Genomic DNA, 16,016 nt, shown 5'->3' on the forward strand with positions numbered 1-16,016 from the left:
GCAGAATGATAACATACTATACTTTGTATGTTATTACTGCGTTTATCACATTAGTGAGATAAACTAGTTTTTATCTCTTTGTATCTTGTATGTACATATTCTAATCTAATTTTCTCTCTGAATTTTATCTTACCTCTGTACAATTTTGTCCCATGTATTCAAAAGTGCAATGGCATTCGTATCTGCCATCGTCAGCACATTTACATGTACCACCGTTCTGGCAATAATCCTAAATATAAAGTCAAAACAAGATTAATTAATATGCTTATTAGATATACATTATATAAACAAGTAAAAACAAAACGAATGAATACAATTATTATGTCGTTTTACTATCTCATTTTAAATTTACTATAATTTTATTAAAGTTTCTCAAAGGAGGCTCGTAATTTAACAAAATCACTATCAATTATATAGTTTTTTCTCGATTTTCCAAAATCTTTTTCATTATTTTTTAAAAACAGAATTTCTGTTTTTTATTTATTGAATTTCAGCGATATAAAACTTTTAGATGCCTGTTACTTATCGCGGTTTTTATCATTTCTTCCTCATTTTATTTTTTACCATTATGTTGAAGGGCTCACCTCTTGGCAGGGATCCACCATGTCGCAATTATTGTATCCGCAATAGCCGGGATCGCAGATGCACTGGTAGGTACCGGGCCGATTCTCGCATGTACCGTGTCCGCAATCGATCTCCTGGATTTGACACTCGTTTACGTCAATGGAGCAATCGGGACCTGTGTACCCGGTACCTTGGCAGTCGCACGTAAAGCTATTCACTCCGTCGTAACATTTGCCATCGTTCTTACAGGGCACGTTACCCCCAGGATCCGGCGCACAATCGTCAATGTTGGTCTCGCAGTACATGCCAGAGTAACCGAGAGTGCAGATACATTTCGGCGTCTATTTTATAACGGTAGAGTAATTTCATAATGAATAGAAAACACAAAGAAATTAAAAAAATTTTAACCCGAAGATTGTATAAAATTCGGAATCAAAATTTGAATTTACAAACTTAAGAATTTGGAGGAAAAAAAATCCTAGGATTTAATCGAGTTAAAAATATTTCTAAGAATTTCATATTTTAGAGTTTAAAGATTCTAGAATCGAAAAAATGCTTCGACGAAACAATTATAATTTCTAATTATATAACTTATATAGTTTTAGAAGCATTGTAAAATTCTTTAGAAACTGTGGTTTTAATAAGAAATCAAGACATTAATAATTAACTTCAAAGAAAGATGCAAGAATTAAAAAGCTTTAAAAATCAGTTTAAAATAAGGTATTCAATCTTTTTTCTATTTAATTCCAGTTTCTATTTAATTACAATTCTCCTCAAAATTGAGAGCTGGATTTTATAATAATAATAACTTAAGAATTTTTAACCAATCACGTATTCTAAAGTACTACTAGAAAGTAAAAGATTATTACCTGATACAAAAAATCGCATCTTCCGCCGTTTTGGCATTTCCTGCGAACGCAGTAGGGAGTATCGCAGGTTGGGCCGTCGTAACCGGGCATGCAATTACAGGTAAAGTTGTCGCTCGTCTTCGTATTCGGTGTGTCCACACAAGTAGCGCCGTTCTTGCATGGTTCGTTCTCACAAGTGATGAGTCGAAAGCTCTCGCATAGATCGCCGGTAAACTGGTCCGGGCACTCGCACCTATAATGACCCGGCAGATTCACACAGACACCATCATGCTGGCACGGACTCTGCGTCACGCATTCGTTGATGTCGCTGTCGCATCTGCGATCAAAAGAGAATCGATAGAAGACAGTACTCTTTATGGTTATTGAAGAACAAAGTTTTAATCTTGTGTATTTATGGGATTTATCCAACATTATGATTATATGAGATATCAATGTGTGATATCAGAATGATATGATGAGTGATTGATAAGAATGTTTTAAAGATGTTGAAATTGTTCTAGAAGATACTGATGTACATTTATAATATATCTCTAATATCTACAATAGAAAATAAGCTTAATTCTTGCATAACTATATGCATGTTTCTTCATATTTTTAAGAGATTCGAAGTTTTCAGAGATTAGAAGTTCCTATATAAAAAAAATTCTAATTAAAAAGCAAAATCATGAAAGTAAGATTATTTTATGATCTCTAATTTTAATAATCAAATTTAACGTGTAGAGAAAGAGAGCGAGAGCGAGAGAGAGAAAATTTCTTTATGCATAAAAGCTCAAGTAACTTAAAAAGAAGAACTATACTAACAGCCATCCCTGCCAGCCATTTTTGCACACGCAGGTATAATTGGCAATACCATCGATGCAAATTGCGTCGTTCTGACATTTATTGCCAATGCACTCGTCAATGTTGAAGGAACAATCATCTTCGGCATAACCGGCTGGACACTCGCATACATAGCTGTTAGCCTTATCGAGGCAATAGCCATCGTTCTTACAATCTGTGTCAAAGCATAACTGGCAGCCGACACTATCGCCATGAGTGGCATTGCCATTATCCTGCAACGCCAAGAACTCTAGCGGCGTGAAGTTTGCGTTTTGATATACCGCTTCGTATGTAAAATAATGTAGCAGAATACTGCCGATCCGGACTTCGCCCAGACAGCCTTTAAACGGTTCTCCTATATGACAAAGAAGAAAAAGCAAATGGATATTTTTAATCCTAAACAAAAATAACAAAAAAAAAAGGTAATCGAAAAAAGAGTGAAAGAAGATATAGTTCCACAATAAGAAACCTTAACGGTTAAATAGACCGAAAAATAAGATGAAGTATAAACGATTGAAATTTAAATGTTTTCGAGTTTTAAGGATTAGAGGATATAGTACATATATATATGCTTTGCCACACAAAATTCTAATTTTGGAATAATTTAAAGCTAAAATTTAACACTCTAATAAAATACCACACCCACCGGACATCATACTATACGATGGCATAGCTGTTGTCAGTTTATGTTCATTATAATCCACATTATTGCCCTCGATGCCATTTCTTCTTTCGTGTTTGAATCCAACATAAGTATGCACATCGGACAAGGCACTGGAAAGTCCACCCAGGGTGACTGTTCCGGTCACTAGGAGGTCGTACCATTTTTGAAAACTAAAGTTGGGACTCATGCGAGATTGTTCTTCGGTAGGATTGACGTAACCGCACTCTAAAGAATTGTTGTTCAATCTAATAAACAGTGAGGTCCAATTTCCATCAGGTTGACTCTTGCCGAAGGAAATAGTATCCTGGTTCTCCAGATCGAATCGCCAAGACACGGAGACATTATCCTTGAAGACGGACACGGTGAAGTGTTGGTCGCCCATCTGGGGCGCCATATGAAACAGCGTGCCGCCGGTATTGGATCGATAGGTAATCTCGATAGTATCGAGAACAAAGTCACTAGCGTCCGTAATCTCATTGGCGCGTCCGTATACATACGTGAAGACAGTGGAGACTCCGTCGAAAGTCGCGTTGGCAATACACTCGTAACCGTCATCAAGATTCTGACACCGCGAGCCCGCAGGACAGTCCTGTAGTTGGCAAAACTCCATCTCCTGGCAAGTCTTGCCCGTGTAACCGCGCGGACACTGACACCAAAAATCATTCCATGTCACGTGACACGAGCCGTTGTGGTTGCACGGGCTGCTTATGCACACGTTGTCCGATACCACACCCTCGAGGATCTTGTCATGATCGAAGGAAACATTGCCAAACTGAACGAGCATGGGAATGTCATGTGCCTGGAAAAAAAATGCAAGCTGTAAAAGATCTAAAATGTGGAAATACATTCTAAAAGATTATTGAAGATTAATGAAAAGGATGTGAAACGATATGATACATAAATTATACAATATAACAATAGTAGCGAAAGTTAAGAAGAATTTTCAATTACCTTTAACGGAAAGAATTCTACGACCATCGTTTTTGTACCATTCGATACCTGCACGTCCTGGATGACTCCCTTGAAGTTAAGTCGCCGCTCTTCCATTGGCCTGTTGTCGACTTGGCGAATATATCGCGACGTCTGTGGCAGTCCTCCCAGGTAGAGAACGGTCACATTCAGATCGCCTGTGGCACTGATGGTCTTGCGAAAGTACTCGGTACCGTTGATCTTTACCTGGACGAGGGTGACGTTCCTCGCTACTTGGATCAGATGATTGTTTCCATCATTAAGCTTCACGCCACCGACGGTATAAGCCTCTGTGCCATTGAATTGAATCCTCACAAGCAGTTCTCCGCCCTCCACCAGCTGCGCCGCTATATAGGTCCTCTCTTGAGACTTTTGATCATCCTGAAGATCCGGCTCCGTGCCTAGGTAAAAGATATCACCGCGGCTCTCTCGTGTGCGAATGAACATGGAGATATCGACGACTGAGCTGACAGTCCGTCTAGCCGTATCGCTGACCTTCACAGTCACGTAGCCATTCGTGATGTTCTCGTAGCCGAAAGTAGCGGCGGTCATGTTGTATTGGCAGGTATGACCGAGATAAGGACGCTCGCACTTGCAGTAAAAATCACGCCAACGATCAGTGCAATGGCCGCCATTCTTGCAAGGATTCGGCGAGCACTGAGCTTCGCGAGGGCAACCTGGTTCCACATCCTCCATGTATATGGTTTTCGATGTCGTACCAGAGTAGACCTGAGATAAATTTAAAGATGTAAAATATAGTTGCAAAAATTTTGATGGTGGCGCAGTTTTGAGTGACAAATTATCGCTATTCAAATTAGTCAATAAATATTAAAATGAATTAAAATTTTAGAAAGCTCCTTTAAAACAATTTAAAGATTTCAATTATTTGCAAGATATAATCGGGCTTATCGCATAAAATTTATGATTTCTTAACAAAATTTATGATTAAAGTTTAAGATTTAAAGTAAATAAGATATAAATTTTATATAAATAAAATTTGTAATATAAAAATATAATGTTCATTACTAATTGTAATAATAAACAAATTAATATTTTGTATTATTATATATAAATTACGTGTGTGAAGAGAAACTAAATTTTGAGAAACTATATATAACTTATAAAGATGATATAAGTAGCGAAAGGGTAAATTCTCAAGTATAAAAGAAAAAGAAAAAATAAATAATCAAATATACCCATTCGCCATTGATGACGACATCTTCCATGCAGCCAACGAAGAAAGTGAACGAAGGTAAGCGAGACAATCTTCTTAGAAAGCTGAGAGAGCTGATGTGGCTACCGCCCACGAAAGTCGTTGGGAAAGACGTATGGTTTGACGAGTTGGAACCCTCATTAGGACTGATGGGATAGATAGTTTGCTCCTCATTGGCCGAAAGAACGAGATGAGTCGCGTTGATTGCCACGAAGGCCTTTTGCCAATTGGAATCATTGAGTCCGCTACCTACGAAGACCCCATCCCATTTGTTCAGTATACTGGAATGTATGTTGAGCTTGCCGTTTACCAATTGAAGGATATAAATGGTCACGCCTCTGCCGATCGCTAGAAGACCGTTTGGCAGGGTGGTTCTAAAGCGAAACTGGATATCATAACCTTCATCGCGTGTAGTGTTCACCAGGACATAAGAACTGCCGCTCAGAGACATTGTCGTCACCTGTGAATTTATCGAATAATCGCTAACATAAGATTTGCTGCTTATGAGATTGTTTTTAACGAAGGTGTCGGCATATTTATGCATATTTATCCTCTGCCCGAAATGCTTCGGAAAGAATTCAATAATTGCAATAAGGCATAATTTTGTAAATGTAAGTAGTTTGATTGCGTGTGTATGTGTGTGTAATATATTCAACAATTTTTAACTCTTAAAAATCTTTTTAAATATGACAAAAAAGAATATTAAAAAATATTTATCATATAATTAAAAAGTAAAAATCCTTATAAGAACGGAAAAAAATAAAAATCTTATTAAATAATTAAGAAGTAAACATCAATAGATATATTTAAAAATAATATCTTAAAAACGAGAATATCATATATAAAGATATTCTATGGACGAGATGTTGAAGAAATAATATTTTTGATTCAATTATTTTAAACTATGTTAATTAAAATTATATATTTTGATAATAATTTTTTGATATCCAAAAAGTAAAAATTCCTAATTCATTGCTAGCTTAATTAAAATTATATCGAATAAATATTTACTGAATGTTGATTTTCTGTTTTTTTTTTGGGGGGGGGGGGACAAAAAAAGATACAATTTAAATTCATTTAAATTTCTTTTTTTGTCATGTAATTAATATTATTTAAAATTTCTCATTAGTCAATTTATTATTTTATTCATTACTCTATTATCAGCTAATTATGATTATTTATTATTTTATCATTTCATTAGATTATTCTCTATTTTTATTTTTACTAAAATATATATTGTATAATTATATTTTTTTAAATTATGTTAGTAATTTTTGTATATATTTTATATTATAGTATTTTACTATACCTTCTTTTGTCATAAATTCTTTTATTTCAAATTGTTATTTATAAAGATAAGAGAGAAAAAAAGTTATATAAACACTCACATAATCACAGACTTCGCCGTGGTAACCGTTGGGGCAGGTACAATTGAACTTGTGAATAGTTTCGTCGATAAGATAAGGCCAGCAAGTGCCACCGTTTTGACAGGCATTGCCTTGACAGCCAATCAGCTTCACCGAACAGTTTTTACCACCATATTCCGATTCGCAAGTACAAAAGTAGTCGGCTCTGCCATCGGTGCACATACCATGTTCGCATGGATTGTACCTTTTGCATTCATCAATCTCGTATTGGCAATGATCTCCCTCGAAGCCTTCGTCGCATTCGCAGGTGTAGCCGCCGATACGATCCATGCAGGTGCCCGGACCGCAGGGGTTGCTATCGCATTCATTGATGTTCACCTCACAATTTTTGCCGGTGACACCTTGCACGCAAAGGCACTCGTATCTATCGAGATTTCATGAATTTTTAGTTTTTTGACAAGGAAAAATGTAAAGTAAATTTTTGCAAAGAAAAACCGAAGATTTTAAAAGATTTATTTAAAAACTCACCCACTGGCGTTGATATAACTAAACTCCTGGTTGAAAATTGCGGGTAAATTTAAGACTTCGCTTTTGTAAAGCTCCCTGTTTGACCGTTCAAGGCAAGTGCCGTTGTACTGACAAGGCGAGCTCTCGCACTCGTTCACGTCGATCTCGCAATTCCTACCAGTGTAACCAACGTAGCATTGGCATTTGTAATTCTTAATATCGTCCAAGCAGTGACCGCCGTTTACACATGGTTGCGAGAGGCATTCGTTGATATTCTCCTCGCAACGCGGACCCTTAAAAAAGAATAAAAGAATTTAAAAGATTACACAATAAACATTTAAATAAAATTTTTTACTTAAAATTAAATTAATTTTTTAAATTAAATTAAAAATTAAGAATAAATTAATATAGAAAGTATATAATTAAACAACATATAATTAGATAAATCAATATTTGAAAAAAAAAAATATATAAATAAATAAATAAATATCACATAGCGTTATTCTTGTACGGGCTAGGTATTTTTGCAGACAATTATCAATGTCAGGATTAATATACTTATATTAAGGAGAGTTCTTATTATTATCAAAATATTGTACAATACAATACATACAACTTGAAAGATAAATTAAATTAAATCAAAATCTAAAACTAAGAGAAAGAAAGAAGAGGGAACGTCAGAACTATCAAAATTAAATTATGCAAAAAAGAAAAAGAGAAAGAAAAAAAAAAGAGAAAAAGATTATACTTTAGTGACAAATTATCTTTTGCGATATTCCATAAAGTATAATCATTTGTATAACAAAAAAGAAATCTTTTCACAATTTTATGATAGAATAACAAAACTTACCTCGAAACCGGTATCGCTGCAATCGCAGATGTAACTGTTTACGCCATCGATGCATGTTCCCAAATTCATACAGGGCGACGATTTACATTCGTCAATATTAATTTCACAATTTGCACCGAGAAAACCCGCCGGGCATACGCACTTGTACGACGCTACGCCGTTTACGCACCGCGCTCCGTTTAAACATGGATTGCTATCGCACTCATTCACATCTACTTCGCAGGTTTTACCGGTGTAACCAGGCTGGCATAAACACTGAAACGTATTGATGCCGTCGAGGCACGTGGCATTATTCTTGCATGGGCCACATAGACATTCATCGATGTTAATGTCACAGTGATCGCCGGAGAAGCCCGGCCGACAGAAACAGTTGTAACTACCCTCGATGTTGACACAGATGCCGTTGTTGCATAGAGAATTGCCGTGTAAATCGCATTCGTTCACATCAAGATCACAATATTTACCTGAAAGTGGAATTCCATGTTTATCATACGGTTTTGGCAAAAAAGGAAATATATCTTTGAAATATTTTTTTATCTTCTTATTATGATAATTGATAATCCAAACAAAGTATAAACATAAAATAAAGATTTATTTCTCAATAAACAAAAATATCTATTTTTAAAGTTACTATAAAAACAAAAAAAAAACAAAAAAAATTAAAAATAAATATAGAAATATTATAATATAAAAAAACCATATAATTAAATGTGTGATAAGAAAACTAATTGAAGAAATCAAATACAAAAACTCAGAATAGTTAAGATTATTATTTTCGACAAAATTCGTAGAAATAATAAAAATTAAAAAATTTTAGCTTATGTTTTTTTAGAATAATAATTGAAAAGGTTAAAGAGTTAAAAAAATAAATAATAATAATTAGAAATAACATATATGTGTGTACTTCAAAACACTAATTTTTTCAAGTTTTGAAATATTTTTGATCGATCTTCCTATGTAGATTCGCTTTGGATTTGGCGAAATTTACCTTGAAAGCCGTTTGTACATTTGCACTCAAAGCCGCGCTCGCCGAGGTCGATGCATGTGCCGTTGTTACATGGTTTCGCGGCACAGTGATCTATTATTAGCGTACAATTGGGATCTCTGTAGCCTTCGCGACATTTACATTCATAAGCTGCGATACCATCGATGCAGATTTTGTCATCGGGGCACACTGCACCTATGCAATCGTCGATGTTTACGTCGCATACCTTGAATCATTGTCATTAAATGTTATTACTCATATTTCCTATATATATTCCATTTTTATTACATTATAAATTTATGTATTATTTATTATGTATATTTTACATATATTTTAATATATCTCTTTTACATCTTTTCATCTTCTACATGTATGTATAAGGATATTATCATGCCTTACGATACCTTGCCCTCAAAGCCATGTGGACACTCGCAAACAAAATCCCTCTTGGACCTCAATATCAGTGTACAAGTACCATTGTTTTGGCAAGGATTTATAGCGCATGCATCATATTCCCGTTCGCAATTATCACCCATAAAATCTTTAGTACAGTTACACGTATATCCATTGACGCGATCGATGCAAATACCGCCGTTTTGACACGGCTGCGACAGGCACTCGTCTACATTAAACTGACAGTTCTTTCCTGCAAAAACATTATTTTCAGGAAGAAAACTCTAAACATTTGAAAAATATATAGCTATAAATTACATGTATTTTATAAAGAACTAATTTATTGTTGTAAATTATAACTATAAAAATATTAAAACTGTTTCAATAATAAAAAAGAGAAATTGCAGAAAGAGATTTAAAATAACTATAAAAACTATAAACATTATATTTTAGATACATAGAAAGAAATTTAATATATGTCTCTCTCTCTCTCTCTCTCTCTCTCTCTATCTATCTATCTATCTATCTATCTATCTATCTATCTCTATATCTCTATATCTCTCTCTCTCTCTTTTAATAACTTTAATGTGCGCGCGCGTCTGTGTATGTGTGTGTGTATACACGTTATATATATATATATATAACGTGTATATATATATATATATATATACGTTAAAGTTATAAAAAAATAGATATTCAAGCAAAGATATATTAAGAGATATATCTTATTTTTTAGTTATAATATTAAATTCTTAAAAAGAAAAGTTTTTTTCACAAGCTTAGGATCTACCGAGTGTTTGCTTTTCATCTAGATGAAAGTGTATGTTAATATATTAAGATAAAAGTTAATTTCACAAAATGAATAAGAGAAAACGAATATATTGTTAATCTTAATTTTGACACTCTTACCTCTCCATTCAGATGAGCAAGTGCAGTTAAAACCATCCCTGCTGCTGGTGCAAGTGCCACTGTTAGCGCAGGGATTGCTAGCACAATAGTTGACGGTGCAGTTGGGTGGATTACCCATAAAGCCGGGATTGCAGACGCACTGGAGTCCATGAGCGTCCTCCACGCAGATGCTGTTGAGTGGACAGGCCGCATTTTCGCAGAGACCTTTCAGTTCGCAGTGGCGGCCTGTGAATCCCGGGAGACACTCGCAGTGATAAGTGCCAACATCATCGATGCATTCACCACCGTTGACACAAGGTCCGGATAAACATTCGTTTAAATTGAGCTCGCAATTTTGACCCTCAAAGCCTTGCGGACAATTGCAAATGTAGCTGCCATAATAGTCGAAACACACACCGTTGTTTAGGCATGGGTTTGCTTGACATTCGTCGATGTCCTCCTCACAATTGATACCTTCGTAGCTAAATAGCGAAAAAGGAAAAGCGCTTGAAATATATCTATATGTATATCGCCATGTGTGAAATGTAGAAAATATAAAATGGAGAATATAAATTCAATCCATTATCTGTATCGTGAATCTTTTTATTCTTTTGCAATTTAAGATCTTTTAAATCTTTTGAACTCTATAAAATGAAGGTTTTGAAAAATAGGACCTATAAATAAAAATTTTGAGATATGTATAAAATGCTTCGTCCCAGCTTACGGTCTGTCAACTTCAAGCTTTAACATGAGGATCGAGGATCTACAGAAGAAAATTGTAGAATGTGTGAAAAAAAATCTATGTTCCACACGATTTCAATATGCATGAAGAAATGATAAGAGAGAATTTGTGGAATAAAATATGGATTGAACGATGACGACCACTTATAAATTGTGCAATGGCTGATTATTTAATTTAATTATCAAATTAAAAAAAGAAAAAATTTTTCAGTTCTTTGAAAAGACTCACCCAGTCCTGTCGCATCTGCAGGTATAATTATTGATCCCGTCGATACAGATGCCACCGTTCTTGCATGGGCTCGAGGCGCATTCGTTAATATTAGTTTCACAATTTTTCCCAGTCCAACCAACTTGACATTTACATTTGTATTCGCTCTCTGTCAGCGATATGCAAACGCCATCGTTTCTACATGGATTCTGCTCACATAATCGCACTCCCAGCTGAGATTCGCAGAGACTACCAGTAAACCCGGATTTACAATTGCAGACAAAATTGCCATCCTCATCTTCGATGCAAATGCCGCCATTGCGGCAGGGTTTGCTCTCACAAGGTGGACCTGAAAGATACGCGAAAAAGATCATTATTTGATCAATGATAATTATGAAAAAGTCGATGAGAAAAGATACAAAGCGACACTAATTATTCTAATTGATACCAGTATTAATTAATTGCACGCGAAAGAAAAAGTAAAATATTGTACATTTTTTAATTATTCATAGTTAATAAAGTAATTAAAGATAAAGATAAAGAATAAATTTGTTAGAAATATTAAGCGTATTTTATATTCAATTCACATGAAAAGAATACAGTCTCATGCGTTCATCCTTTATGTGCATGCGATAACGCTAGCATATTCAACTGTGCAGCTTTTTATGAAGCGATTATTTTAGTTCTATTCAAGGCGGTTTTCTTGAGAAGCAACGTCGATAAGAGAAGGGAAAAGACGGCAGCGCAATATGTAATATTTAAAATCATTGAACGAGTATGGTTTTTTGAAGTAGATATCTTCTATATCTGACATGAGGGTAAGGTATACAAAAAGCGTTTTTGTGAAAGCGTTTATATACAGGCTGTTTCAAAGCAGGATAGATCTACATCTACAACATGTAAAAATTAGACAAGAACGATGCAGATTTCATACCCATTCAATCACATAGTCATAGATATAATTCCTCTAAGATTCTAATCTCCCACACGGACCATATTTGCGAAATACGTTTCACTATTTCTAACATCTTCTGCCGTTTAACTTTTTATTCACATGTTTTTTTAATTTGTATTAAATTTTCTGACATGTTTTTCTGAAATCCGCAAGAAAACTTGCAAAAATTGATAACTCTACAACAGATTGATATTTTCTGCTCATGCGGTATAATTATACATCATCGTGGCATAATATATTTCCGTTTAACGCGCGCATTGGGTATGAATCCACTCGTCCCACACAAATGCCGCATAAACCCCGCGTATTCGAAATATCGACGAGGTCTACCATTGTCGATCTGGCAGTTGTTGCCGGAGTATCGGGCGTAACAGTGGCATTCGTAACGATCCTGCCGCGAGACGCATTTACCATGCATCATGCATGGTTCGTGGTGACAGAAATCCATGGTGGAGGCTGTAGCGGAAGCTGCGCCCGTACCACTCACGAGACCGCTCGTTCCACCTGAAAGTTTTTCGTTTTTCACAGAACTCGCATGCAATCTCTCTCTCTCTCTCTCTCTCTTGATGCACATCTATACGTATTCTACGTTCTTTCAGAGCAACAAACATATATACGCTTTATTCAGAAAAGACACGTGTGTCACTGCTTTACACTCATAATCTAATCCTACAAGTAAAAAAATGATGCTAAGAAGTTCTAAAAAAACTATCATTAAAAGATTATTTCGAGAACGAGATCAAGAAAGATAAGAAAAATGAACTGGAAAATTCTTTTCTAGTCTCTCAGTTCTCGTTTTTAATTTCAAAATAAAATTTTTATAATTGAAATCCAGCGCGTGCACACCCACGCGACACACACACACACACACACACACACACACACACACACACACACACAAAATTTAACTGATTAATATATTTAATTAAAATACAAAAAATGATGATGTGTATGTGTCTGTTAAATAGAAGAAAAGAAAAAATAATTAACATAATATGATGAGATAAAATAAAGTAAGTCAAATAAAAAAAATGCATGAATATTTCAATTTTTTAACAATAACAAAAATTAACTATGCAGAATATTGCAAAAATTGATGTAATTATTATTTTAATATAATATAATACAATAATAATTATATTAAGAGTTTACAGTAAGTTTTGTATAATATAATAAATCTTATAATTTATAAGAGCAGTCACTATTAAATTTTTCTGTACAAAATTGCTTTTTCGTAAAAAATATTTGTACTTCTGTAGTTATTCTTGGTTTTATCTCAAGATTATTTCACGTCGATGACAATCTAGCTTATTGTTATCAATCGATTCCTGCAACTCATCTAACATAAGAAACTAAGAATGTTTCGTTTGCGTCGAGCGCGATATCATCAATCTACCCTATTGCAACACGTTATCATTTGATTGTTCTAACCAATTCTAACTCTAGCCTAAAACTGTTCTACTTATTCGTGTGATGACTATGCTACCGATCTACCTTATTACCACGTGTGTGATTACTCAACGTTTTTCGGTGCAAGAACACTCTACCACTTAAATAACTTAAAAAAAAAAAATATATATATATATATATATATAGATAAATCATGTATTCTTACATCCTTTGATATTCAATGGACAGGGTCCAAAAATGACCTCGTTGTTGATACTGTTGTTGAAGAGGATCCCGGGGCCATGCAGAATGCATCCTTTGAATCCTTCGCCGATTATGAGTGAACTGTTTACATCGTAATCGGGAAGTGTCAGAATGGCAGAATTATAAGTCGCATTTGCAACCACCTGGGGAAAACAACTTTTGTACATATGTATATCTCTATGTCACTTAAAAATTAAAATTGACTTTTGTAGCATATTTTTATTGTATATTTTTCAATTAATAATAATTAAACAGCTATAAAATTTATAAAGTTAATTTTAACGATATTATACGCACGCACGAAATTTGAAGAAAATTTGTAAAATGTCAAATTTCGAATTAACAAGCATGATTTATTAAATTTATTTAAAGTTATTATTTATATTTTATCTAGAAAATCAAATGTAATGAGACGTTAATAACTTTCCTCGATATTATACATTTATATTAAATTTATAATTATACATTCTATTGTATTATTTTTCTATTATAATGCAATTTGCATCATTAATGTAATGTGTATTTACCTGGGTATGTCCTGCGGCATTCAAAGTGAGATTACCGAGTCTGAAAAAAAGGTTGACGTTGTGCCAGATATTATTGAGCAATCTAGCGTTCAGTCTAGCCCTATATCTCTGCTGATCGACCACAGCCACAAAGAGTAGTCCTTCGGGCGTCACCTCGAGACTGATGGAATCATCGTTGTACTTTTGCAGGAACAATCGACCGGGATCGCACGTGCGGAAGCTGAGACCACTGTGACGATGCACAGATACAAAGGAACTCAGTTTCAGGAACGCCGAGCCGTTGAAATAGGCCTCGCGCGGATATTCTTCATAATTTCGACGTCTGAGATCCTGGGGAGCTCCCTGAGTGACAGCCAAGAAAGTGGCTACAACTGCAATAGAAAAACAAAAACTGTTAAAAAATTGCGATACGAGATAATCCCGAGAACAATTATGTCTATCAAAATTCACAGTTTTTATAATCCAGAATCTATATATTTCTGGATTTTTGTTGCAATCCATTGTCCCATGACAACTTGGAGCCTTTTTGATTTTGATATATGGTAACTGTCGAAAATAAATACTTGGGTTCTAAGAATATTACATAAAGACAAATTTTGTGTGTGTCAAAGTTCGCCTATAATCTCGATGATCTCTACAATCTCTCAGATATACGTTAATCGAATTAAAGACATAGAGAGAATGAAAGGGAGAAAAAGAGAGAGAAGTTGCGATAATCAATAAATACGATATTTTTATGGCATATTATAGCATATTATCCCATATATAATTCTAGAACTATTCCAAAATATTCATAATTAAAGAAAAAATATATTATATCTTGATTAAGAAAATTAATTACATAAGAAAAATTCTAAAGTAATTTATTTAAAGTATACTCTCCTTTAGAAATTATACTTTTCTTATTAATTTATATTATTATATTGTTTTGTGATTATCATAATATATATATATATATATATATATATATATATATATATATATATACATATACATATATATATATATATTAATAAAAATATAAATACGAATACATAAAAAGTCATTTTTGGTGGAAATTATTATAAAAGAATATTTTATTTTTTTTTATAATTAAAAAACTGGCGTCACACAAAAGAGTAGATTGGTGAAAGGATAATCGTGTGAGATGAGAGAGAGAATACACTTTCGTCGGAACGAGTACATTCTTAAAAAGATGCAAGTTTCGTCTTCGAGAACGGACGTATTTTCAAAAAGCATGTCTCTCGATAGATTTATTCTTTGCTTTTTATTATTTGCAGAGAAACCATACATTAGGACAAAGGAAGATCTGTGAGACGAAACAATACCGATTAAATATTTTTTCGAAATATATTTTGCGATGCAAAATCCATATCGCGATTGGCAATAAAATTAAGCAATTTCTAAAAAAAAAAAAAAAAATCCCTTCTTCTAAAAAGTTGAAAACTTTATTGGAAAACATGAATGACATTAAATAAAATTAGATTTAAAGAAACAGCTTAAAAATCTCGCACTTATTGTGAAGACAGAAAAATTGATAAAGATTATTATTATTGTGCGTGTAATTATACGTTTGTATATTGTTTAAGACCTTATTGTAATATATTAAATCTCTGGTCGAGACTATTCCGGAAAGTGACCCGAATGAGCGATTTGTGGCTTTATCGACCAATTGAAAAAGGAAAAAAAGAAGAAAAAATGTATTTAATATACACACACACACATACACATAATTCTTCTTTAATTTCGTTTAATTTATTTCAATAGATTGATAACAAATGAACATTCATTTGAATCATTGTTTGAAGTAAACTCGCTCTTTGTGAACAAGATCCAGAGAAAAG

General features: G+C 33.9%; 1 protein-coding gene across 2 annotated transcripts in view; it reads right to left on the reverse strand.

The window, feature by feature from the left end:
• Crb (cell polarity complex component crumbs) overlaps positions 1-16,016 on the reverse strand; it is a 31,045-nt gene that overhangs the window by 3,056 nt on the left and 11,973 nt on the right. Inside the window, exons 2-18 of one of the 2 annotated variants that reach the window (XM_070310001.1) lie at positions 14,173-14,543; positions 13,608-13,788; positions 12,323-12,496; positions 11,059-11,386; positions 10,110-10,570; positions 9,212-9,453; positions 8,811-9,033; positions 7,823-8,286; positions 6,994-7,265; positions 6,487-6,889; positions 5,082-5,558; positions 3,868-4,614; positions 2,899-3,715; positions 2,235-2,607; positions 1,434-1,749; positions 585-905; positions 134-229 (exon numbers count right to left, since the gene is read on the reverse strand). In XM_070310001.1, the coding sequence (XP_070166102.1) occupies positions 134-229; positions 585-905; positions 1,434-1,749; positions 2,235-2,607; positions 2,899-3,715; positions 3,868-4,614; positions 5,082-5,558; positions 6,487-6,889; positions 6,994-7,265; positions 7,823-8,286; positions 8,811-9,033; positions 9,212-9,453; positions 10,110-10,570; positions 11,059-11,386; positions 12,323-12,496; positions 13,608-13,788; positions 14,173-14,543 (6,266 nt within the window). The remainder of the gene's footprint in view (positions 1-133; positions 230-584; positions 906-1,433; positions 1,750-2,234; positions 2,608-2,898; positions 3,716-3,867; positions 4,615-5,081; positions 5,559-6,486; positions 6,890-6,993; positions 7,266-7,822; positions 8,287-8,810; positions 9,034-9,211; positions 9,454-10,109; positions 10,571-11,058; positions 11,387-12,322; positions 12,497-13,607; positions 13,789-14,172; positions 14,544-16,016) is intronic. The other variant, XM_070310002.1, reaches the window with a different exon arrangement.

The sequence above is a fragment of the Polyergus mexicanus genome, unplaced genomic scaffold (assembly GCF_030449975.1).
Source record: "Polyergus mexicanus isolate NDT 795.1 unplaced genomic scaffold, iyPolMexi1.0 SCAF_17, whole genome shotgun sequence".
NCBI lineage: Eukaryota > Metazoa > Arthropoda > Insecta > Hymenoptera > Formicidae > Polyergus > Polyergus mexicanus.